Source organism: Siniperca chuatsi, linkage group LG13 (assembly GCF_020085105.1).
Source record: "Siniperca chuatsi isolate FFG_IHB_CAS linkage group LG13, ASM2008510v1, whole genome shotgun sequence".
In the NCBI taxonomy this organism is placed as follows: domain Eukaryota; kingdom Metazoa; phylum Chordata; class Actinopteri; order Centrarchiformes; family Sinipercidae; genus Siniperca; species Siniperca chuatsi.
Window position 1 is genome coordinate 7,825,497 of NC_058054.1, and position 22,447 is coordinate 7,847,943.

Here is a 22,447-nt window from a genome sequence, read left to right on the forward strand (position 1 = left end):
GTCGAGTTTTGCATTCAGCTGCTGTTTGCTTGTGGAAAAGGACGGTGAGTGAGCAGGTGGAGAATCTGTGTGTTGGTCAAAAGTGTTTCAACAGGATTTTGATGGAAAACAGCTGCAGCTGACTGAACCTGGAACCCTCTGGTTTGAAGATGGTCGCCACCACTAACCATCTACTGCATCAAACCCTACTTTTTTAACTTTTATTTTATACAGTGTAGTACAATGTTAATACATTTTAACATCGTTTTTTCTCTCGTTTTTTTAATTTTTTATTGCATCTCATAACAATAATGCAAAGTTAATGTATCAGTGGGTGATAAAGGAGAAAAATATGAGGAAAACCAAGTGCAGTATATATAAATATGTAATAAAAAGGGGAAAATTTAAGTATATATATATAGTAAAAATAATTAAGAAAATTTGTAGTGGACTAATCACATAAATATTGAGTGTTGGAGGTACATTAAATCAATGTGGCTGACCATACATACATGTGTACATACACACATATACACATACAGCATTAGGGCTGCAAATAATGATCATCTCCACCATCGATCAATGTAGCAATAGACCTTTTTCACGGCAGACATTTGGGCTTGTCATAGCAACAAAAGCACAGGTGTACTTGATAACATTAAAAACAACTGCATTCCATTTAGGTGAGCTAGTTCCTGGGTCCAGTGTATTGTGCATGATGGCTGGCTGGGACACTTGATGGAACTGAGCCATCGTTAACAAAAATTGTTTCCCCTGTGCTTTTCCTGCTATGAGAAGTCAAAATGTCTGCTGTGAAAAAGGTATATTATCCTCTTGATAAACTGATTAATCCACCCCTCCTCTCACCCAAAGATGTAGATAAGGAGAGGGCGGGTCGGTTTAAAAGTGCTGAATGGGTTGCATTGCATTCACAGGACAATTACAGGACTCCACGTCTTTATAAAGTTGGACGTTTGGAACCTTTGTGCATGTTTTTGCTCCATCTCATTAAGTTCCCATACTTCATCCATATGTTGTATGAGGGAAGGTCAGGTTTCAACCACCTAACTGTGATACAATTAATAGGGGCCACTAATAGGAGTTGTAACAAATAGATTTTTCCCCTTCCCTCCAGGCTTTCTAGAAACGCCTCTATATTATCATTATACGATTTTGAACCATTACAAAGTGGTGAACTGCTGTACAATGACAGCTCCCACATTGTCCGATCTAATTAAGTCTTTCTTAAGTTAATAACCCACACAAGGAACTGTGAACATTTTTCACCAATGGCAACATTTATGTCCAGTCAAGATCTTGCTAATGCACGGATGCATCGCAGAGTCATTCAGACTGGGGAGGGCATCACAACAGAAGCATGAATGTGTGTGCATTAAATATCGCTTAACAGGGAGAGAGCATTAGCCTCATCAAGGCCCCTGACATGTCTGTCAGGGGCTGTTTTGGTGCAGACGTCTGCAGCCATTGTTAGTCTCACTGATGTGGAAAATCTGTCTGCTAACTCATTTAAGAAAATGTAGAGACCATAAAATGCCACACAATGGAAATGTTTATTGATGCATTTGCAAAGTCTGGAGATATGCTTTTTAGGAATATACAAGAAGTGGGCAACAGCACTAATAAAAAATGTAAACAATCCCTTTATCACCTTTAGTTATTCATTTTAATTGGCATGTAAATGATCTTGTCCTAATATTGTGGGCTTCTCACATTTACGGTATGAGCAATAAGCTAAATCACAAATACACAAATTTAGCATTAAGAAGGAAATCAATGGGGGAAATGCACAGAAAACATCACTGCATGGTCCCTTTTTCATGTTTTAGTTGCTTTAATTTGAGGACTGTACTGTGGAAATTGGAATAAAGACACAGCCATGACTATTTTTTTTAGTTTAAGGTGGAAGTTAACACACACCTCGAGGTAGACAAATAAAAACAATTGGCTACAAGCTGCGCCATCAGGTACTGTACTTTTAGGTTTCTTGAATAACTTGAATAAGCACTAATGGTGAAGACAATAATGCCAATCATTCTTAAGCATTAATATTCACAAATTCATAGCTTTGATTTTGATTTACCATTGCATTATTCCAAACATGCATTAACAAACCGATTGCATATTGTTCCAGTAACATTTCCAACAGGCCGGAGCCATGAATACTGAATAAATTAACTCTGTACAAATAAACACCTATACATTGATCAACCCATTAGATATATTTAGAGTGTTTCTGATTTGAATATACCTATAGCAATCTTAAGACTCTACAAACAATAATAGCAAAGTTTACAGCTCCACAGAGACAAGAAATAATAGAACATTTACATACAACAGGCTTTCATACATTATTGAACATTGAAGATTTTTCATTACACCGAGGATCCACCTCGAAGAAACACAAATGAAAAGGCTGCTTAAACTCAGGTCGACTCTTCTCCAACACCTACTGTAACTGTTTTTAAATTTTTAAATTTGCTTTTTTCTTATTTTTTTGCGCAATAAAAGGTCAACAGCCACACATCTGGGCTTCAGAGCTGAGAGGGTTTGTCAAGGTTTTTAACTCATACACAGAGGGTGTAGTGGTGGAGCAGCAGATGGGAAGAGTCAGCATTCTGGAGGCTGAAGGCTAACACAGCCCTCCCTCATAATCATCCTCCTCCTCAGAGGCAGCTGGCGCCCCACTAGCACCACCTTGTGGAGCAGCAGCAGCCTTCTTCTTCTTTCCTCCTCCTCCAGGTACCCTCAGGGAAATGGACAGCTTGGCGTACTGTGAGGCACCGGGGAATAAAATGTGACAGATCTCAGATTTTAAAGACCCTGAAAACGTATTTTCTCTATCAGTTTCTTACTGTGATTTCTGGGGTCCTACATGAACACATTTTCTGCAGAAGTTAGAACAGTTTTGGTTATTTCATATGAGAGATTTCTGCATTTCTGTTTCTGTCTGTGCTTTTGACAGTGGTTTGAAATGGGCGGGTTCTGTTGGAAAAAGTGTGATGCCGTATTTTTTCGCACCAATCACGTCACCAGGCGAGTTAAGCAACATTTGAATCAAAATGTGATGACAGTTGTGGGGTTGTTTGTTTGTTACCAGGCCACTGTTGATCAAATCTGATCAAGCCACACCAACACAGTCCAGGTGACGCAGATTAGCTTTTCATTGTTAATATATAACTAGAGCCCCGTTCGGACTGGATCTATTTCTCTGGGGTGATTACCTGCACTGTTCAGTGATTTCAATCCTGTCTGAAGCGTGTATGTGGGTCATTTTTCACCCCCACCCCAGTAATCATTACAGCCACAATTACCTACTGTTTGATCCTCCTGTAATTTAAATCCCGTCCGAAGCAACAACCTTGTATTTTAAAGTGGATCTCTGAGATTTTTTCCCCACAGGAAGAGCAGCCTTTTCTTCTAAATGTTTTTGCTAATGTCATAGGCGGAAATATGTTAACACCAACATATAGGCCTATTTGGGAACCAGTACAACAATGGAAAAAAGTCCCTCATTCGTCCAGGAGTGTTCTATCGTAGAAAAGGTTTCAGTTGTAGTCATCTGGACACTGTTTTCAGAATCAAGACGTTTCGGCTCCCATCTGGAAGTCGAAACGTCTTGATTCTGAAAGCAGTGTCCAGATGACTATGACTGAAACCTTTTCTACTACAGAGCACACTGAATTTTTCATTTCACCCCCTGTAATGTTAATTGCGTCTAAATGGGGCTGAGGTACGTCCAATACTATTTAATGTTACAGAGAAAAACTTAAATTTGAAACCAAGTTTTTAGGGACTTTTGAGTGCTCTCTAATGTGCAAAATACATGCACAAGATAATAAATTAATAAAATATTGTTATTGGCATTGTTTTGATGTTATTTTTGGACTATAATAGTATTATAATACAAGGGAAAAAATAAAAGGAAAAAAGCCGCCACAGCTTGCTCAAAGAAGTCCAATAAATACAAAAGTCAGTATTGTCATAGCAAAGAAATATGGCTTTAAATAAAACACTACAGGATTTGAATGTGGCTATAAGTCAACTAACATATTAAACTTATATATATATATATATTTGTAATTATATGTCAACATTACTCACATCATTGTCCATGTACTTCAGTAAAGGTGAGTTGCACACACGGTAGACCTGGTCCTCGTCCTGCTCGTCGTAGCCCTGCAGTAGAGTCTCCATGGCAATGCAATCTTCGCTTCCACTGTAGCCAGGCAGACTGGTGGAGACCAAGCAGCACTTCATATAATGATCCTCAGTTTAAGTGGCAGAAGTGTTACACCATGAACGTGAGGTAATGTCAAGGGTAGTTCCTCGTGGTTCCAGTAGGCCACAGATTACAGAAATGACAGAATGTGATAAAACATACCTGTAACTTTCTCTGACACATTTATCAGCGGCTACGTAGTCTCCTCTATGAAGATGAATCAGCACTTGAACAGTTGTTTTCTAAGGAATGAAAAGCACAGACCAACATGTACGCACTTAATAAATAAAATATTATATATTTTGATGAGTTTGCATTAATAGGAGGTCAGAGGTCAGGGTTAGCTACAGAACAGCCCCTTAACATCTGGAAGGCACTCTGTGTCTTGCTCAATGACACTTCAGACAAAAGGATTTGAACCCATGTCCTCTGGCTGATGATCAGACTCCAGCCTGCTGCTACATTTTTTTTTTAATTTGTATTATTATTAATGATTTCCCTTAAGAGACCAAACTAACAATGAATTCATCCTAATAACAACTATGGCCACAGCACTCCATAATCATACAAAAACTATTAAAAACTCATAAAAGTGCCATACTGTTGCATTTTGTAACATATTCCAACAAATATGTTCATATGTTCAATATGTTTAGTTTATACTGAAACAACAGTTGCATGTTTACACTGCTGTGGTACGTTGATGAGCTGAGAGGAATAAACTAAACAGGCTATATTCTACTTATATACCCTGCAGAGACACCACAACATTGCCTACAGTATACTTGAAATTCAGTTCTAACTGAGTGTGGTCATATGTCAAGTTTGATCAAGGTGCATAGAGAATTTAATGACATAAAAACAACAAAGTAACCCACCTTGAAGCACATGGGGAAGTTCTCAATCTCTTTGTACATGTTCTTCTCTTTCTGCACAGCGACTGTTGCTTCATCCAACCTGGTTAGAAAGATGAGAACAACGTTAGGAATGATGAGGAGTAGTTTAACATTATTTACAGAAACAGATACACAGCTTTGGGGTTGGTGTGTCCATTTATCACAGTGGCAGGTAAATCCAAATATGTGAAAGTATTATTACTGAATGGAATAGAAAACTTTTCAAGTCAAGTGGCAAAAGTCTTCAGCTAAGTCACTAAACTGGACATTGGATCATTAACATCACTGCAGTACTTGAAATATTGTGCAATATTCTCTGTTTAATACTCCGGTGCAATATACTCTGTTTTCAGTTCAATATTCCCTGTTTATCGATATTTATTCATATACACTTCTATTACTGCTGTGCAATATCCACCGTCTCATAATCTGGTTAATCTGCTTCACTTAACTTGACAGTACACATTATTGCACTATTACTTATTACTTATATTATACCGTACTATACTTATCATCCGTAAATCCACTTTTTTACTTTGTACTTTACACTTATTTTAGCTTTATACTTTATATCCACTTTTGTACTTAATTTATTTTAGCTGTATTATAGCATATTATATTTTGATTTGCACAAACCACTTTTTCTTACTAGAAATAATTGTCTTATTGCAGACTTATTTATTATTATTTCTATTTCTATTCTATTAGTTCTTCTATTCCTGTGTGCATTGGCGTGATAGTGAGCAGCTGTAACGAAAGAGTTTCCCCTCGGGGATCAATAAAGTATTTCTGATTCTGATTCTGAGCTGACACCTTTATTTATGGGAGAGATCTAAGTGAGTTTTCTGAATAAACGTTCTGTCATAACTCCATCTCTTTCAACTTGCTTCATAGCTTTCTATATCAGCATTCGCTAAAACAGCACAAAGGAGAGCTGTAACTAATCCTGTGTTTTATCAAAAACCACCACCTTCTACATAGCTGCACAGGTGATTAGTGTCAATGTCCCCTCCACCTTCACCTTCATTTCCTTTACCTTTTTAACCTGACCAGAAGTCTGGAGGCTTTTCCCAGCAGTTCAACTGCCTGACGCAGCCGGTCCTCATTCTACAGAGAGAAAACATGGATGTATATAAGTGAAAAGAAATAAAATGATCAATCAGCATCAGTTGAACGATTCATTCAGTTTTTGTTGGAAGCTCAGTTTCACCTCAAACACGCCAGCTGCCTTCTGATACAGGTCCACAGCTTTCTCTGGGTTTATTGGCTCTATCAGTCTGGGAATAATGAAAGAAAACATTTTTAGATTAAAGAACAGTCTACCTTTTTGGTCCCTGAGCTAGCTTTGTACTGCGTCAGTATTCCCTTTTAATGGCAGGATTTTCATTAGAACTAAAATGTACTGTGCCAGATAATAATAAGACTCCTCTAAGTTGATTAACAAACACATTAATAAGCAATACCTGGGTAACAACATGTACAACAATTCTTTAAACTGAATATGCAAATAAAGTACATACTTACACATACTGTACATAAGGTAACCTCCATCCTATCTCTTTACAAAGTCGTGCTATAGCTAACAGTTTAATCTAAGGTCAAACAGCAAATCTTTTAAGTGTAGAAAACAAGGTGATATTTTTACTTTCCAGCCCGGTCCAGAGCCATGGCAGCAGTGTCAGGAGTCCCATTCTCCATGTACATCATACAGGCTTTCTCTATGTACTGGATGGCTTCTGGCATCTTCTTTTGTTCCTGTCGCAGTGCAAAAACAGCAAAGTTACATATCTGCTGCAGACACTTTACCTACATCTACCTGTTGATGAGTGCAATGTTTAAACTGTGGCTGCACTCACCTTCATCATCATACCCGCCTGTTCAATAGCCCTGAGGAAAAGGAGGAGAATGAACAAATGAATAAACGTGGGTTTTTATGTATGCTGCTGGATTTTGCTGGCGTTATAACACAAGACACTTACTTTGCAGCATGGAAAAGCCTGTAGGACAAGTTAAGGAAATTACAAAACAGAGTGAAACGACAGCAGTGTCTCGTCATGCAACTCTGGACAGAGTACAGAGAGGATACGTCTTGTTTTCTGTGTGATATTCAGCTTCCTTCAGATAAGCATCCTTTGCTTGATCATACTGCTTCGCATTCTTGAAGCACACAGCTGAAAGCAGGTCATGGACAGTTAGTTAGCAGTACATTGTGGGATATCTGTAGAAAGATTACGTCTTATTAAGGAATAATATTGCTTTTAGGTTACCTGCTTTGGCGTATTCTGATGCAGCACTGTCAAAATCAGGCTTCCACTTTGTCAGACTTGTCTTTAAGCTACAAAAAAAAAACAGGATGACGAGAAGATTGTAAATGGCTGAAGGGAGCAGAATCAGCTACATGATCAGTTTATTGACGATTACAGCACAAGACGAAATTATGGCTCATTTATTGTCTATTAAATCCACCTATAATGAACTGACGATACAAACATACTGTCTATTTATGTCGCATTTGGTGAAAATGCCACAGTGGCCTTCACAGCTAGCTTACAGCAGCAACGTAGTAAAACAAACTGCTGTTTCCTTGACAGTAAAAAGCGAGATTTTTTTTTATCTTAACTCACCATTTTTCAGCTTTAGCTATGTGCTCATGAGCTTCGTTTATCTTCTGAGCAGCCATACTGTTAATTAAGTTGATGAAGTATAACGAATTTGTTATCGATAAATTGCTGTCGATGTTTGGATTAACAGGAACTCCTCCTCGGCCGCAGCGTCATCCGATGTCGCAGGCTACGGGTGCCGCCGAGGACAAAATACACCTGCAATGCGAAACAGTGGCTGCAGTGCAAGTGCAGTGGGAGTTAATAACAGTGATTTGTGATTTTTGGCTATATAAATAAAACTTGCCTTGCCCCACTTAATCCACAGACCTTGTTGTGAGCACCACAAGCCGAGTGCCATATAGTCCCATTATATTCAAAAATACAGACAGCTCTGCGGCCGATATCTCCAAAACTCTGCAACTCACACCAAAACAATCTAGATAGATAAATAGCACTACAGGTAAGAGGAAAAACATGTATTTTTAATTTTGGGGTGAACTGTCCCTTTGATGTTGGTCCTGATTTGTTACCTTAACTTGATGCCCTGTCTTGAAGGGGGTCGCTGTGTCAAAATCTAATTTCATTCAAACCTTCATTATTTCAGATTTGTGATTAGGCTATATGTTGCATATTCTTTTCTTCAGCATTTTTGTTTTATTTGACAAAGAGAGTAGAGAGAGAGACAGGAGAGGCATGGGACAGAGAGAGAGAGAGAGAGAGAGGGGATGACATGCAGCAAAGGATCCATGCGCTCTACCAGGTGAGCTACTTGGGGGCCCCACGTGTTGCATATTCTTAAACACATGACTATAAATTACCACACAGCAAACCTGGGGCCAGATATTCTAGCACAGAGTGCTAGAGTGGCAAGAACGGCGGGTTGATAGAGGCCCAGCAGCTAATCTTTTACCCCAGCTGTCCCTGGCGCATTGGTTCCCAGCCATTGTGGCTTGTGAACCCTTAAAGTAAAGTGTCCCATTTGCATATTAACTCTAAGCAGATTTTGAGTATGAAGTAGTGTGTTCTCACTGGATAGGTGACAAAATAAAGTATACTCAAAACAGTCAGTATGCAGACTAAAAAAAGATTTTTAGTGTGCTATTGATTTACACTATTCTCTCACAACCCTGCGCACAAAGGAAATGGAGGAGCTGCTGACAGATGGAAAAAACAAAACTAAGTGTGAATGATGGTGAAACACATATTAAAAAATAAATATAAATTTGCTGTCTCTTTGTGAAGTTAGTGGCAGTGGCATTCTTACGTCTGAGTTTCATTTCATGATTCATAAAACAGTTGAATATGTGGATTTCTTGTTTACTAACTTAAAAAGCAGTACTCTATAAAGATGTGTGTATAGTATGCATACAGTTTGCTTATGTAGTGCAGAATTGGGGCACAGCAGATGTGACCCTTCATCAAAGGTTGCTGTGTTTATAAGTAGTTGTTGAATATCAGAGGCATTTTTATTTGGGCTGGGGGTTGGGTGGACTCCAGCCGACCTATGGCCTCTGCACTTAAGGCCAAACATTTGTGGGTGGGTCTACTATGAAGATATTTAAACACAGCACATTGAAAGTATTGTGACTTCCAGGAGTGATGTGCATTTTGTCATTTAGGAACAAAGTTTTAATTGATACATTGTGCTTGCGGTAAAAGCTCCTCGCAGCTCACCTGTTCTGAAGTCACCGCAAACCACTTATCTTTGTTTTAGGAAAAATGATAAGTTATAAACCTTTAGAGACGCGACGGAACCGGAAGTGTGTTGCAGTGTGGTTAATGACGTCAGCACGGCTCTGGTCTCTAATGGCTGAACAACAACAACTGTCGGCGGGTGACAAACTTTCCCAAACTTCTACAGAGACAAAAGAAAGTTGAAAATAGCTAATTGTTTCGGTTGTATAACAGTTTAGGCGCAGTTTGTCTGATTTTCTTGTAATTACAAATGTGGAATTACTGATGGATCTGAGATATGATATACCGCGGAGGGCCGCCAGTGGCGGCGGGGGCTCCGCGAACGCGTCCCCCGCTTTGGGGGCGCAGTCGCGCCGCAGGAAGATGCCTCCCAGACCCGCTGATTTCAAACTTCAAATTATCATTATTGGCTCCCGTGGTGTTGGTAAAACGAGCATCATGGAGAGATTTACCGACGACACTTTCTGCGAAGCTTGCAAGTCGACCGTAGGTGAGGACAGGAGGCGTTTACGGGACTTGTTTTTGTCAACTTTTTATTGACAGCATTTAGCAGGGCTCTGTCTACTTACTGGAGCAAAGATACTTAAACTACCATGGGCTGGACGTTATAAACATCATGCCTCCTACCTTACTGTGTAATGGGACTCAACAGAGGTTACAATACTGGCTGTAGCTAGCTAACTTAAGCTAACGGTAACACGGTCTTAGCTTTTAGACTATGTTGCTAGGAAGTAACTAGACAAACACACGTTTGACGCCTGGGCTAGTGTTTTGGGTGGTAGTTGTAGCAGGGATTTTATTGCCCAACACAGTAAGGAAGAGACTTGGTAACTTATTATCTGGATAGCATGGATCTGCAGCACTCCAGTTATTAATTAACTTAATTTACTACTGGTGAGCCTGTTTTTGTTTATTTAAATTAGGGTATAGTCTTGTCCTATCTAGTGCCATCTCCATTTCTGAACAGCCATTTTTCATATTTCCACATAAAGAACTGACACATTACACACAATCACTTTAACTGAGTGATCACTGGTATTTTATTGACAACATGAGTACCTTGTGACAAATTGCTGTGCCATGGTTATAGATGCTGCCAGCTTAAAATACACGAAACCCAATGTATGTGGAACAGTCCAGTGACCAATACAACTGTCCGCCACAGTGTCAAATCCCAAAATAGTCACACACAAGCAGCTGCTATGGCAGAGCTCCATTTTGTGCCCTGTCATTCCTGTGACACAGTTTGTCACTAATATTGTGTTCCTTTGATCACAGAGTCGTGGAGGGAATAGTTTGACAGTCACTCAAGTCTGGCGGAAAATGTTTTCTAATCTCGCAATTTCTTTGTTACCATAGAAGATTGCTATGATTGTGCACAGCTTTTAAAAGTATGACAGATATAACTGCCTTACTCATGGTTTTGCAGCTATCATCCAAGGAAACCTACCATTAAATAAAAATATAATTTAACCATACAGAACCCTTAAATGCAAAGAAGGGAAGTACCAGCCACCTTCCTGGAATTATAACCACATAAAGCCAAAACAACACAGGAACTTCTGGTACTTCTGCATGTCCACATGTGTGTTTTTCATTACCCTCATAGGAGTTGACTTCAAAATCAAGACAGTGGAGCTGAGAGGGAAGAAGATCAGACTACAGATATGGTGAGTAACTGGACAGAAGTTTCCAGTTCCTTTACTCCTCTGCGTGGTGCATTTCCTGTGTCTGTGCTAACACCCTGCAGGCTGCTCTAACACAAACTACTGGTGGCTTACTGGGTGTATCTCAGCTTTGTACAGTAGGTAATGCATGCGCAAATAGGATTTCCTAAAAACGACACCATTGCATGTTTTGGATTGCCAAAACATGTTTTGTCAACCGTTAACATGCCATGACATATTTTTATTTATGTAAAGTCCCATATTAAAATGTATGGCTCCAGTAAGACTATGTCTTTTAACTTCATGTGGAGCAGCACATGATCATACTCACCATGTTGTTGTATAAAGTTGGCAATCACTTTATTCTTGGTTGCATCAGGTACTATTGTTGTTGCTGTTACATTTAGTATTTTCCCCCTAATTTGTATTAATGACTTAAAAGTACACACGTGTGAAAACACGTGATAATTGAGATTTGATATTTTTACACAGTTCATCAAACCTGATCCTTCCTCTGATTTCAAGGTTTAACTGCGCTAATACAGTTAAATGTTTTAAAGTAAAACCAAGGCGGAGGGTCAAAAAACTTGCTAGCAGTGCAGAGACCTTGTTTAAACCCCGGCAGTAGCACTTGCGACTTGGTTGCGTGTTTCAGCTACTGCAGTTATTAGTGGCGTTTGCGAGGGGGAAGTCAGTGAGGGATCATGTCCTTGTCGCTGTCGTGGCAACTGCTACTGGTTGTTCAGGACAGTGTGAACCTCTGTGTGCGATATGCCCTCCTGATGAAGCTCGTTGCTGGCAGTTATAAGAGAAGTGGCAGGTCAGCATCACCACATGTATGTTTGTACAACCAAATTTGGATATTTACTTAGTATTTTTGGAAACTACTCTGTACACTAAAGCCAGCCCCATTTTTGACCAACCCCCTGCAGAATTGATTCTCATAGTCCAAAATTAGCACTAACACCCTTCACATAGTCTTTTTAAAGTACTAACAAGTAGTAGTAGTTTGATTTTGATTTGATTTAACTTTATTATCAGATTCCTCTGAAAATTGTGCTTCTATCACACTAATAAGAACATCTTTTCTTCCAGTACCCCCATCAATAAATTAGTGATACTTTTGTTACTTTAAAATGTTTCTTTAAGCTGTATAGCAGCTACAGTGTTATTGTAGCTTGAGTATCAGACTTAATTGCCTTTTCACTTCATTATTCTAATATACTATTTGAATTGTAAAAATGAGAGATGTGGGCAGTGTTTGGAGGTCTTGAACCACCAGTATTACTGCTCAAAAAGACCACCAGTGACAGGGAGGATGTTACTTCAGTGGTTTGATTCTATTATGCCTCTACTTGTGTCTTGTGACTTTAACTAGGCCTTAATTACATTTTGAAAACCTCTAGTTTTTTTTTGTCCAGCCATTGAAAAACTGATTCACATGCCACAAATTACAGTTAGGAAAGCTTTTGTACTTGCTGAGTAAATGACTGCATTGATTGTGTGTGACAGTGCAGGGCTAAAATGTGGGTACTCCCATCGCTTATTTCATTAAACGCATCTGTCCTGTTCACTAACACCCCATCCACCTCCCCACCTCCACATCACATCCTCACTTTATCATGTCCCGTTTTATCCCCGTTCCTCTGCCCGCCCTCGACCTGTCCGTTCAGGATGGCCGTCCTCAATGTGTCTCGTCTCTCACGTTGAACTGCTCACATCAAGCTCCATCATTGCCGCGCCCGGCCTTACCTAACCCTGCCATTGTGCTGCTGTGTCTCTGTCCGCTCTTCTGCTCATAAGCCTGACTGTGACTCACATGGGGAACAGGGAGAGACTAGCTGGCTGAAGGTACAGTAACACTGCACTGTGAGTGGAGCTCAAACTGCTTATAATACTGCTAACCCAGACTCCGATGATCAGCTGAATCATAATATAAACTAAAATGAATCCACGCATGCATTTGAAAATATCTTTGCACTTTTTACGTTTTTAACATGAAGAGTTAATTAATCCAAAATGCAATATATTTAGTTTGGGTGAATAAATCTAATTTCAAGTGTGTGTACGATCAACCTATAATAACTGCTATGGCTTTAATTTGATATATAATTGGGCGAATAATGCTTTTCATTTTGAGTTAATGGTAACACTTTACTTTTACTGCATTTATAAGCAGTATATAAACACACACACACACATATGTGTGTGTATAATAACATAATTTCATGAATGGCTTATAGCACACTATAATGTAGTTGTAAGCAGATATAGCTATTTATTAATCTGCAGTATTTTCAACAATTATAACTTCTCTGAAGACATATTTCACATTATTACAACAGTGTTTTACTATATTGTCTTTCATTATGTTTATACAGCAGCCTCCATTTATTGGTGCCCACAGGAGGAGTTATAGTTGTTGACAAATACATTAATAAACACTTATATCTGCTTACAGCTACATTATAGTGTTTCAAAAATAATTTATGAAATGTTTACATGCTGCTTAGAAATGCTAAATAAGGGGGGTTAAAGTTAGAGTTAACAATCATTTCATAACTATACATGGGATGTCATCTTTCCTTAAAGTGTAGTAACAAAAAAAAGAAATTTTTTGAATATATTGTTTAATGACATTGAATTGATTATAACTTGCCAAAAACAGATTTCTCTTCCTCTGTTTGTTGTTTGATCTTAGTTTTTCTTTTCTTTTTTCTTTTTTTTTAAACATTGCCCTATTAGTCTTTGTCATCTTTAATGAATGATAAATACCTTGGATCAAATCAGTCAATCAGCTTTTTCATATTCCTAGAAGTATTGGTGACCCTGAACTGACTGCACAGACTTTTAATTATATTGGGTTTCATTTATTTCATCCAGGGACACTGCTGGCCAGGAGAGATTCAACAGCATCACATCAGCCTACTACAGAAGTGCCAAGGGAATAGTGCTAGTGTATGATATCACAAAGCAGGAGACCTTTGACGACCTGCCTAAATGGATGAAAATGATAGACAAGGTAAACAAAGTGCTGGAATTCTGTGGGCAGTTACATTTTTTCTCTCATTAGATGAAATGTGCCTTTTCTGTGTTGTCCTTGTGTTCTTCTGCTATTTGTTATATGCCAGACATGTCAGAAAGTGTGTTACAAATCCACCCTTTTCTCTTGTGCAGTGACAAAACTATTCCTTGCATTCTGCCATGCATCTGGCGCTAAGGTTTACATAACAATTTAATCCAATAACATTGCCAACCCAGCCATATCTCCCCTGATATTCACCCTTCAGTTCTACTTTTGTCTTTAAGCTCACTAGCACTGGCAGTAGTTACATGAGCTAGAGGTGTTTTTTAAGGTGTCACTTTGCAGAAACAGTGTTTTAATTATAGCCCGACCTATAATGGATTTTTGAGGCTGATACTGAGAGTTTAAAATGATATATTGCAGATATTAATTTTCTTTACACATCCCATAACATAAATAAACATCTTTGGCATTTATGTACTTCAATTTCTTCTTATTTAGCGGCTGACACATACCATCAATTGGCAGAACTTGTAATCCCAAGTCGCTTGAATTTATATATTTTGTAGGGCGTGCTACATGACTGCTGACTCTGTAACAGCCATTTTTATGTTTACATTAATATTCAATAAGGTCCCACCTTAGCATCACACAGAAATGGATCAAATAGTGAAGCAAATAATGTCCTCGTAGCCATTTCGCTATAGCTTTATAGGTAAATTCAGAGTGAAGTTCCCAAAAAATGATTTGTAACGTTGCCAAATCACACTGCATAAAATAGTGACAAACCCATGTGTAAGAATATGTCTAGTTTTTTAGAATAACAACCTCAATGTGTCATTTTTGTGAAGTTCCTATTAAATTGCTGCACTATAGAACCAGTTTTCATGTTGACATTGTGTGGAACAGATTTCATTGTGTGTGGAACAGATTTCATTGCAGTAATGTGGTTTGACTTTTATGAAATGGGAGGCTGATGATGTACTGACGTGCCTCCTCTCTGCTTTCTGTTTTGTGTCAGTACGCCTCAGAGGAAGCAGAGCTTCTCCTGGTCGGGAACAAACTGGACTGTGAGACTGATCGTATCATCTCCAGACAGCAGGGAGAGAGGGTGGGTTCAACACACAAATGCTCCCATTCACCATCATATCACAAAACCACATCTTCAGTTTCAATAAATCTGAACAAATCATAATCTAAAAGAAGATGCAGTAGTACAAACAATAGATGTATTGATATGTATTATGAGCAGAACATTTTGAAAGTTCAGTCACAAACGATAGCAGGGAAAGAAAAACAACCTAAATAATGCAGAATGTAGGACAGATAGATACTTTCAATATGCCAGTGGATTGTCTTTGAACATGGACTTTGTGTGCTTCAAAGACACACTGATAACACTGATGCCCCCCTCCTGAAACTGACATTATGTGTAGCATAGCAGCATGCTTACCCAAAACTTCCATTAAATCTAGAGGGGAAACTTTTTCATGAAGTTTCCAGTTGTGGAGGGAGTTTGCGATGTGTTGTTCAGCTTCATTTTTGCTCCTGTGGAATGATTCAGTTGTTCTTTGCTGACATTGATATAATTTTTACTCTATTTGTGTTGCAGTTTGCCTCTCGAATAAGTGGGATGCGCTTCTGCGAAGCTAGTGCCAAGGATAATTTCAATGTCGATGAGATCTTCCTGAAGCTTGTGGATGACATCCTTAGCAAGGTTAGTGTGTTATCAGTGTTAGTCAGTGTTTTGTTTTTTTGTTGTTGTTGTTTTTTTTTACATAAAAGCATAACATGAACCAACATTTTTAGTAAGGATTCTTTAGATTTGGTTATTAAAGAATTGTGACCAAGAAATGCACCGATTTTATAGTCTTTCTATAGTACAGAAAAATAAACTTCCTGTTTCTAAATAACTGCATACAACATATCTTTGGCATTTCTGTGCTGCAGTTTCTTGTCACTTATCGGCCGACATATGTGTCGATATACGTGATAAGCTAATATCAGCCGATAATATTGGCTGACTGGTCTGTTGGTGGGGCTTTTGTTAACAGTACAAGGTACTTCATCTGTGGAGGTGCAGTCAGACTGAATTCCACCTGGTGAAATGTACTCGTGTGGTGTGGTCAAAAGCAGGCGGGACAGGAAGCAAAAACCTACTCCATCTATAGCGCAGTAGTGTAGTGACAAGTTGATACAATACTGTCTTCACTTCATTCAACACTTTCTGCCAGCATTTTTGAATTTTCATCAGATAAGGTTATTACAGTAGAAATACACCTCATTTTTTTAATTGACCATTCTTTGTACACACATTCCTTTGTTCTTCCTAAAATATGAACTTAGTTAGAAACCCCATTTAAAAAGCTTTCTTCCCCTGTTCTTCCTCTTTCCTTTAAGAAATCTAATTTTTTGAATATTTCTTTTCAGAGCATTTCTCTGTTTCACAAACCTGATACAGTCGCAGGAATATTATCAAGACGCTGTGATTCTTTTGCTCCTTAAAGCTTGGTTCAGTGTTTTCTTTCTTTTCTACAAATTGCCTAAAACTTAAATGCGTTAACCGTGTGTTTTCTGACTTGTCCTTTGTTCCTGATACAACAGATGCCTCTGGAAGTTCCCAACAACGAGCTTTCCAACAGTGTCCTGTCTCTGCAGCCCGAACCGGAAGTGCCTCCGGAGTTGCCGCCTCCCCGCATGCGCTGTTGCTGAGAGTCAGAGTGGTCCCTCATCCTATGCGCACACACGCGCACACACACACACACACACACACACACACACACACATGCAGAGTACCAATCTGGCCACCAGGGGGCAGCAAACAGCAGCAGTTTGGAGTTATTTACTGCTGATGTAAGATGCACAGACTCTCTCAACAACCAGTATTATCTTCCCCTGTTTCTTCTCCTGTTCTGTAACTATACACCATGACATGTACTACACTAACACTTGGGCCTGGTGAATCACCCACTTCCTACCACCCTTATGTCTACACTTGACCCAGACTACCTCATTCCTCGGACCGTTAGGCTAGCCGTGCCCCGCAGGTGCCTTCGAGGTAGAGATCCCTCTGGTAGCAGTTGCACATTTATAAGGAGGGGGGATTATTGAGGGCCTTACAGCTTGTTCTTTTCCTGTTTTCTTTAAAAAAAAAAAAAAAAAGTCATCACACATACTGTACACTAAGTCTGTTCATGTAGCTTACAGAAAAGGGATAACAGTATCTCACATATCTTCAGCTTAGTTTAAATTCTGGGTCTATAGGTACAATAGTTTTATATTCTTATTAATAGGTATTATTACCAAGTGACAAGTAGACTTGAGGCAAACAAAAAGCACATGATGTAAATATGGTGTGTTGCTGTAATGACTGGACAAGGTGCAGGTTTTTGTTGCCAGCAGTAGGTGGTTGTGTGGTGGTGATAGTATCAGTTTGTGTTCCTTTGCCTTAAAGGTATTAAAGTGGCTGGAACGGCTCATTTCGCATTTGTATAAATTGTAATGTTTTGCACTACAATCCATCTTACCTAGTTAAGCTGACATGCAGAAAAAGAACGTACATGACTTGTAGTTTAGCGCTAGTAAAGATCAATGTTGCCTCGGTAGTGGCCGCTCTGAGCTCTTCCGCACCCTGCTAAAGTGGGATGGAGATGCAAGGAGAGATGGGTAATGTAGTCTTTGAAGGATTGGTGTTTTCACAAGGGCATTCTCCATGTGTGTTGCTGGCTTTTTAGAGGAACTAGAGACATTACGTAGCTAGTACACACACACACACACACACATGGTTTTAGCCTTTGTTTTGGTTTTGTTACTAATATTGCAAAGTATTTTCTTTTTGATGTTTTTCCTCTGAATTCAGATACAGCTGAGAGAGAATGTTTAAGTCTCCCTTGTTTGGGGCGAAAAGTGCAGGAAGGTATGTTTAGTATTTGAATGACTCAGGAAACTTTGATCGGCTCATAACTGCTCATTTTGACAGGCTTTTATTGCAGACTTGATTTGCTTAGAGTTTCATAACAAATAAATAAATAAACATCTTCTTAAAAATCCTGCTAGAAGGGGGCGTTTGGGTTTTCAGAGGACGTCAGCAGTTTTGAATTTATGATTTGGCAGTTTGTTAGAGACCAGTATGGGGATGTCCCATTACTTGCACATTTTCAAAAATACGAGGCTATGCATGTTAAGCCCTCCTGTGTTCATAGACATTAATAATCATTTAATTCTTCCGTCGTTTTTGGTAAATTAATGCAATATTAGCAATGTAGCACTTTGTTTTTATATGTTGAATGAAGTAAAAGTCTGAGGGTGAGGAAGGACGAGCCCATTCAAAGGACCTGATTCAAAATAACTTAAACTGACACGCTATTGGTTCATTTTATTTTTTGTTGAAGTTTTATGTTTCGGTCAAGCTTTTGTGGACTTAAAATGGCACATTGTGTATTCTAACAAATGAATAGTTTCATACCAAAACAAAAAAATGTGAAACCTTTGATAACAAAACAGTCACTGAGTATCCAAGCACATCTCGCAATAAGATTTTCATCCAGCAAACGACCTGCACATACAAATTATCTGCAACTTCATCACTTGTGTTTTGAAATGACAAACTTCTTTTGATATTGTTTTTTGGAATCAAACCTTTTATTCCCCCCCTAACCCTGTGGTCTTTGTTTGAATAGCCAAGCCTTATACTACTCAATGTTTTAAATATACATTAAAAAAACTGATTTTATTTGAGATGTGTATCCTTTAAGATGGAAGACTGTACTTTGTATTTAAACCTGTTATAAGTCTTTGAAAGGTTTTGGCATGTTTAAAGCGGATTTGTGGTATTTATAACTTGTGGCATTCTTGAACTAATGAAATGCAATTAAAGATATCTATATTTATTACCAGATTATGGTCTTGATTTTACTGTGTGTCTTTCCAGAAGGACAATCTGTGGCGTCCCAGGGGTCCTTCAGTGGATTCCAAGAACACCAAATTGATTGAAAGTCGTTGAAAGACGCTGTAGAAGTGATGTTTTTATTTAATAGTACAGATTAGAAATTTTAGATTGGGGTCTTGGGGATAAAACCATTGATTTGAGGATCTTATTTAGTATTGGTAGAGTATTGGTATCTCCTGATTCCATCTTTGCGCCTCGTGTGAAGGTGTTCAATAGCCAATTGTGTGTGTGTGTGTGTGTGTGTGTGTGTGTGTGTGTGTGTGTGTCTTTAGGGCATGCGCACCAAAGCATGTCAGACCTGGTCCCAGAGAAAACAAGGGGTGTGCTTGGGTGGTTGTGAGGCAGGAGCGCATGCGCCCCGCAGAAAATCACGGGCGTCGAGCCTCGCACCGCAGCGATTGCAAATAGGAAGGAGTGGGAAGGGGTACGAGACACGGGGGCCCAACACTCACAGCCCGGTGTAACAGATGGATGGAGACCCGATCTGCAGAGGGAAAAGAGGGCAGATGTGACTCCGACTGACTCCTTTATTTCCAATTTAAGCCTTACGAGCCCTGTCTGCAGATGCAACCTGTCTGTCATCCCACCCGTCCCAGTAATCTCGTTTTTATTGCAGCGTTTCCTCCAAGGGGGCTGGCTACAGGCAGAGGGGACTACAATGACAACCTGGTGAATGCAGACGAGATGGAGTAAAACATCTAGCACAACGCAGGATGCGCATCCCCAGCCCGACAAGGAAGAAGGAAGAGAAGCCTGGCTGTTTTTCTGGTGTCGCATGTCAGAGATTTTCCGCGGTGTTGTGGATTGATCGTTTCCTTCATCGCCCTCCTGCTGCCGGTGTCGGTGTATAATGGAGAGCTCCAATGGCTCTGGCAGCGACACCAAACCGCAGAACCACCAGTTGGAGAAGAAGAGACTGAACCGAGCGCCTTCCCCGGCCAGACCTTTCCTCAAGGATGTGCACTCCCGCTCTGCCAAACCACCTGCCATCGTACCAAAATCCCCCAAACTCAACAAGCAGCAGCAGTCCGCCACACTGCCCCTGGCCCATCCGAACCGCAGCTCCAGGCGCAACACAACCGGGGCCAAAGAGAAACCAGCCACGGCAAAAAGTAGGTCTTCGGTTGCGAAAAAGCCCACAAAGGTGCCCCAGCATGCAGCAGCCGAGCCCAAAGCCGCCAGCATCAAACCGGACAGCACCAGCAGTCCGACCCTCGCCAAAAGCAAGACGGGGAAACTAGCCACGGGGTCCCCGGGCCCTCTCAGCCATGGATCCCCGATCCGGGTACCGACCGGAGCGCCTCTCGGCCGGGTCAGCCAGACAGACAGCAGCTCAGACCTGTCAGACTGCCCGTCCGAGCCGCTGTCGGACGAGCAGAGGCTGGCAGCCGCCGCTAGTAGCGACGCCGAGTCAGGTACCGGCTCCAGTGACCGGGATCAGCTGGGAGCCGATAATCCACTGCGGGCAGAAGCGACCGGAGCGGCTGCGGCTCCGTTGCGCACAACCGACGCTTCCGCCACCAAGGGAAGCATGTCTCAGGCTCAGCCCGCTCCAGGGGCGCACGGAGAGAAACACAAGCAGGAGAAACCCTCATCCAGCGCACAATTCAGACTGCCAGGCACCAAGGACGTGACTGAGGAGGACCTGCTGCGGGAGGTGGAAGATTTGAGATCTGAAAACGACTACCTCAAGGTATGGCGATGTTATCTCAACAAGTTACAGGGCAGGCAAACGTGACTACTCTGCTTAGGCTGTTTGTTGCAAATGCTTTATATATACACATCATTCAAAATGTAGCCTACATTTAAAAAGACACCACTTTTTTTTTTTTTTGCTGGATCATTTAATCTCTAGTCCAGAAGCATCTGATTCCCACAACTGTCCTGTCAAGAGACAGTTGTGGGAATCGATCCCCGCCCTCACCTGCTTTTTAAAAAAAAGTGTGCTTGAGCAACTTCCACCTGCTCACTAATTGAAAGTATAATCTAAAAGTATAAATTATTATAATCTAAACGCTTTTCCTTTAATGCCCAGCTCTCGTCCCCATGAAGTCCCTCTGTCGACTCTCCATCCATCATGTCGTCTTTTTAACCTTCCCGGGTTTCCCTGCGGAGTTGACCTTTATTGACGGGAGTTTTATTGCTAGTGGCTTCACCATGGTCCATCCTTAGACTTTCACTTTTTTTATATTGTTGCTGTCAAGTGATCAAAGTCTTATTTTGACAGAAAGACTCAACATGTTGATGTTATCCCCCCTTTGGACACAGAGTGACATCGTCTCCATGCAATGATGTGAACAGATTGTCCTCAGTGATGCTCAGTAGTATTTTAATCAGGGTTTTGTTTGCCAACGTTTCATCGCTGTATTTTGCATGAAGACCTGCTTGAAGATTTCATGCAGGACCCCCTCTTCTTTAAGTAGGCTATCCCCATAGTAAGTTGGGGAGGGGAGGCAAACCGATAATGCGGCAAACAATCTTGCAGTTTATTTTATTTATTTATTTATTTATTTTAGATGGGAGACAGGTTTATTTGCATGTTACTCTGAGTATTATTTCAAACTTGATCACGCATGTCTGTGTCTCTCTCTGGCTCGGTGGAAACACAAGAGAGTTAATCAGCTTTACTCTCTCGGGCTGTAATGGCTTTATCCCACAGGACTTGATAACAGTCAGATGTCCCATGTGTGTGAGGTTCAAACGCCCTCCTGCCTCGCTGTCAGTCTGCCAGCTGGGACTCTGACGTGAACTCCTCCACCCCCATGCCCCAAAATGTCTGGGAGTCCCCACCACTGCCACCTCTGCTGCTCATGGAAAAACATGTTCATCACATTTATTTTATCTCGACGCCTCTCAGTTTTATTGTAGATTATATTTCATGTGTTTTCGCTTCTTTTGATTGCACGAAGAGAAGGACAGAAGGGATTCTAACCCGTGTTATTGTGTCTACATAGCTGCACCACCAGAATGACACCAAGAAGCTGATTTTTTGGGGCTGCAATGATTAATCGATTAGTCCATTGACAGAAATTTAACCGGCAACTATTCTGATAATCCGTTAATCAATTTGAGTCATTGTTCAAGCACAAAAGCAAAACATTTGCTACAAGCTTCTCAAATTTAAAGATCTGCTGCTTTTCTCTGTTTAATATCATTGTAAATTGAGTATCTTTGGGTTTTGGACAAAACAAAACATCAATATGTCACTCTCAGGCCTGGGAGCTTGTGATAGGCATTTTAATTTTTTTTTTTAAAACGTCTTATTGAAACAATTGATTGATAACGAAAATAATTGTTAGTTGCAGCCCTAATTATTTTCATTATCGATTAATCTGCCGAATTCTTTTCGATTAATAAAGTAATTGAATGGTCTGTAAATTGTGAAAATGTCCCT

At 40.1% G+C, this 22,447-nt stretch overlaps 3 protein-coding genes across 11 annotated transcripts in view; 2 read left to right on the top strand and 1 right to left on the bottom strand.

The window, feature by feature from the left end:
- Nucleotides 1-1,531: 1,531 nt before the first annotated feature.
- napgb (N-ethylmaleimide-sensitive factor attachment protein, gamma b) lies at nucleotides 1,532-7,909 on the bottom strand. Its single transcript, XM_044219969.1, has 12 exons — nucleotides 7,740-7,909; nucleotides 7,383-7,450; nucleotides 7,202-7,286; nucleotides 7,095-7,112; nucleotides 6,972-7,002; nucleotides 6,761-6,870; nucleotides 6,326-6,392; nucleotides 6,152-6,222; nucleotides 5,098-5,176; nucleotides 4,382-4,461; nucleotides 4,102-4,231; nucleotides 1,532-2,770 (listed from the first exon to the last, which is right to left on the bottom strand). The coding sequence occupies exons 1-12, from the start codon at nucleotides 7,793-7,795 to the stop codon at nucleotides 2,630-2,632; spliced, it is 936 nt and encodes a 311-aa protein (XP_044075904.1). The 5' UTR covers nucleotides 7,796-7,909; the 3' UTR covers nucleotides 1,532-2,629.
- Nucleotides 7,910-9,466: 1,557 nt separating this feature from the next.
- rab12 (RAB12, member RAS oncogene family) lies at nucleotides 9,467-19,002 on the top strand. The gene is made up of 6 exons (XM_044218709.1): nucleotides 9,467-9,903; nucleotides 11,023-11,083; nucleotides 13,964-14,102; nucleotides 15,127-15,216; nucleotides 15,718-15,822; nucleotides 16,710-19,002. Exons 1-6 carry the CDS (start codon nucleotides 9,678-9,680, stop codon nucleotides 16,815-16,817), a joined length of 729 nt encoding a protein of 242 aa, XP_044074644.1. The 5' UTR covers nucleotides 9,467-9,677; the 3' UTR covers nucleotides 16,818-19,002.
- Nucleotides 19,003-19,342: 340 nt separating this feature from the next.
- The window catches only part of LOC122886466 (microtubule cross-linking factor 1), a 71,165-nt gene continuing 68,060 nt past the window's right edge, over nucleotides 19,343-22,447 (top strand). For 7 of the 9 annotated variants that reach the window (XR_006380357.1, XR_006380358.1, XM_044218704.1 and 4 more), the window contains exon 1: nucleotides 19,343-20,746. Coding sequence is in view for 7 of the 9 variants with exons in the window: in XM_044218704.1 (XP_044074639.1) it covers nucleotides 19,904-20,746 (843 nt within the window). In the remaining 2 variants the exon portion in view is untranslated. The remainder of the gene's footprint in view (nucleotides 20,747-22,447) is intronic. The other 2 variants (XM_044218702.1, XM_044218703.1) reach the window with 2 other exon arrangements.

What these genes read in the sequence shown, in the direction of transcription:
- napgb (XM_044219969.1), bottom strand. Translation starts at nt 7,795, where the DNA reads ATGGCTGCTCAGAAGATAAACGAAGCTCATGAGCACATAGCTAAAGCT. An exon ending in ATCAGAATACGCCAAAGCAG is followed by an intron (nt 7,287 to 7,382) that starts GTAACCTAAAAG and finishes ACCTGCTTTCAG; the next exon opens with CTGTGTGCTTCAAGAATGCG. An exon ending in TGTGTCAGAGAAAGTTACAG is followed by an intron (nt 4,232 to 4,381) that starts GTATGTTTTATC and finishes GGTCTCCACCAG; the next exon opens with TCTGCCTGGCTACAGTGGAA.
- rab12 (XM_044218709.1), top strand. Translation starts at nt 9,678, where the DNA reads ATGGATCTGAGATATGATATACCGCGGAGGGCCGCCAGTGGCGGCGGG. An exon ending in GGATGAAAATGATAGACAAG is followed by an intron (nt 14,103 to 15,126) that starts GTAAACAAAGTG and finishes GTTTTGTGTCAG; the next exon opens with TACGCCTCAGAGGAAGCAGA. An exon ending in TGGATGACATCCTTAGCAAG is followed by an intron (nt 15,823 to 16,709) that starts GTTAGTGTGTTA and finishes CTGATACAACAG; the next exon opens with ATGCCTCTGGAAGTTCCCAA.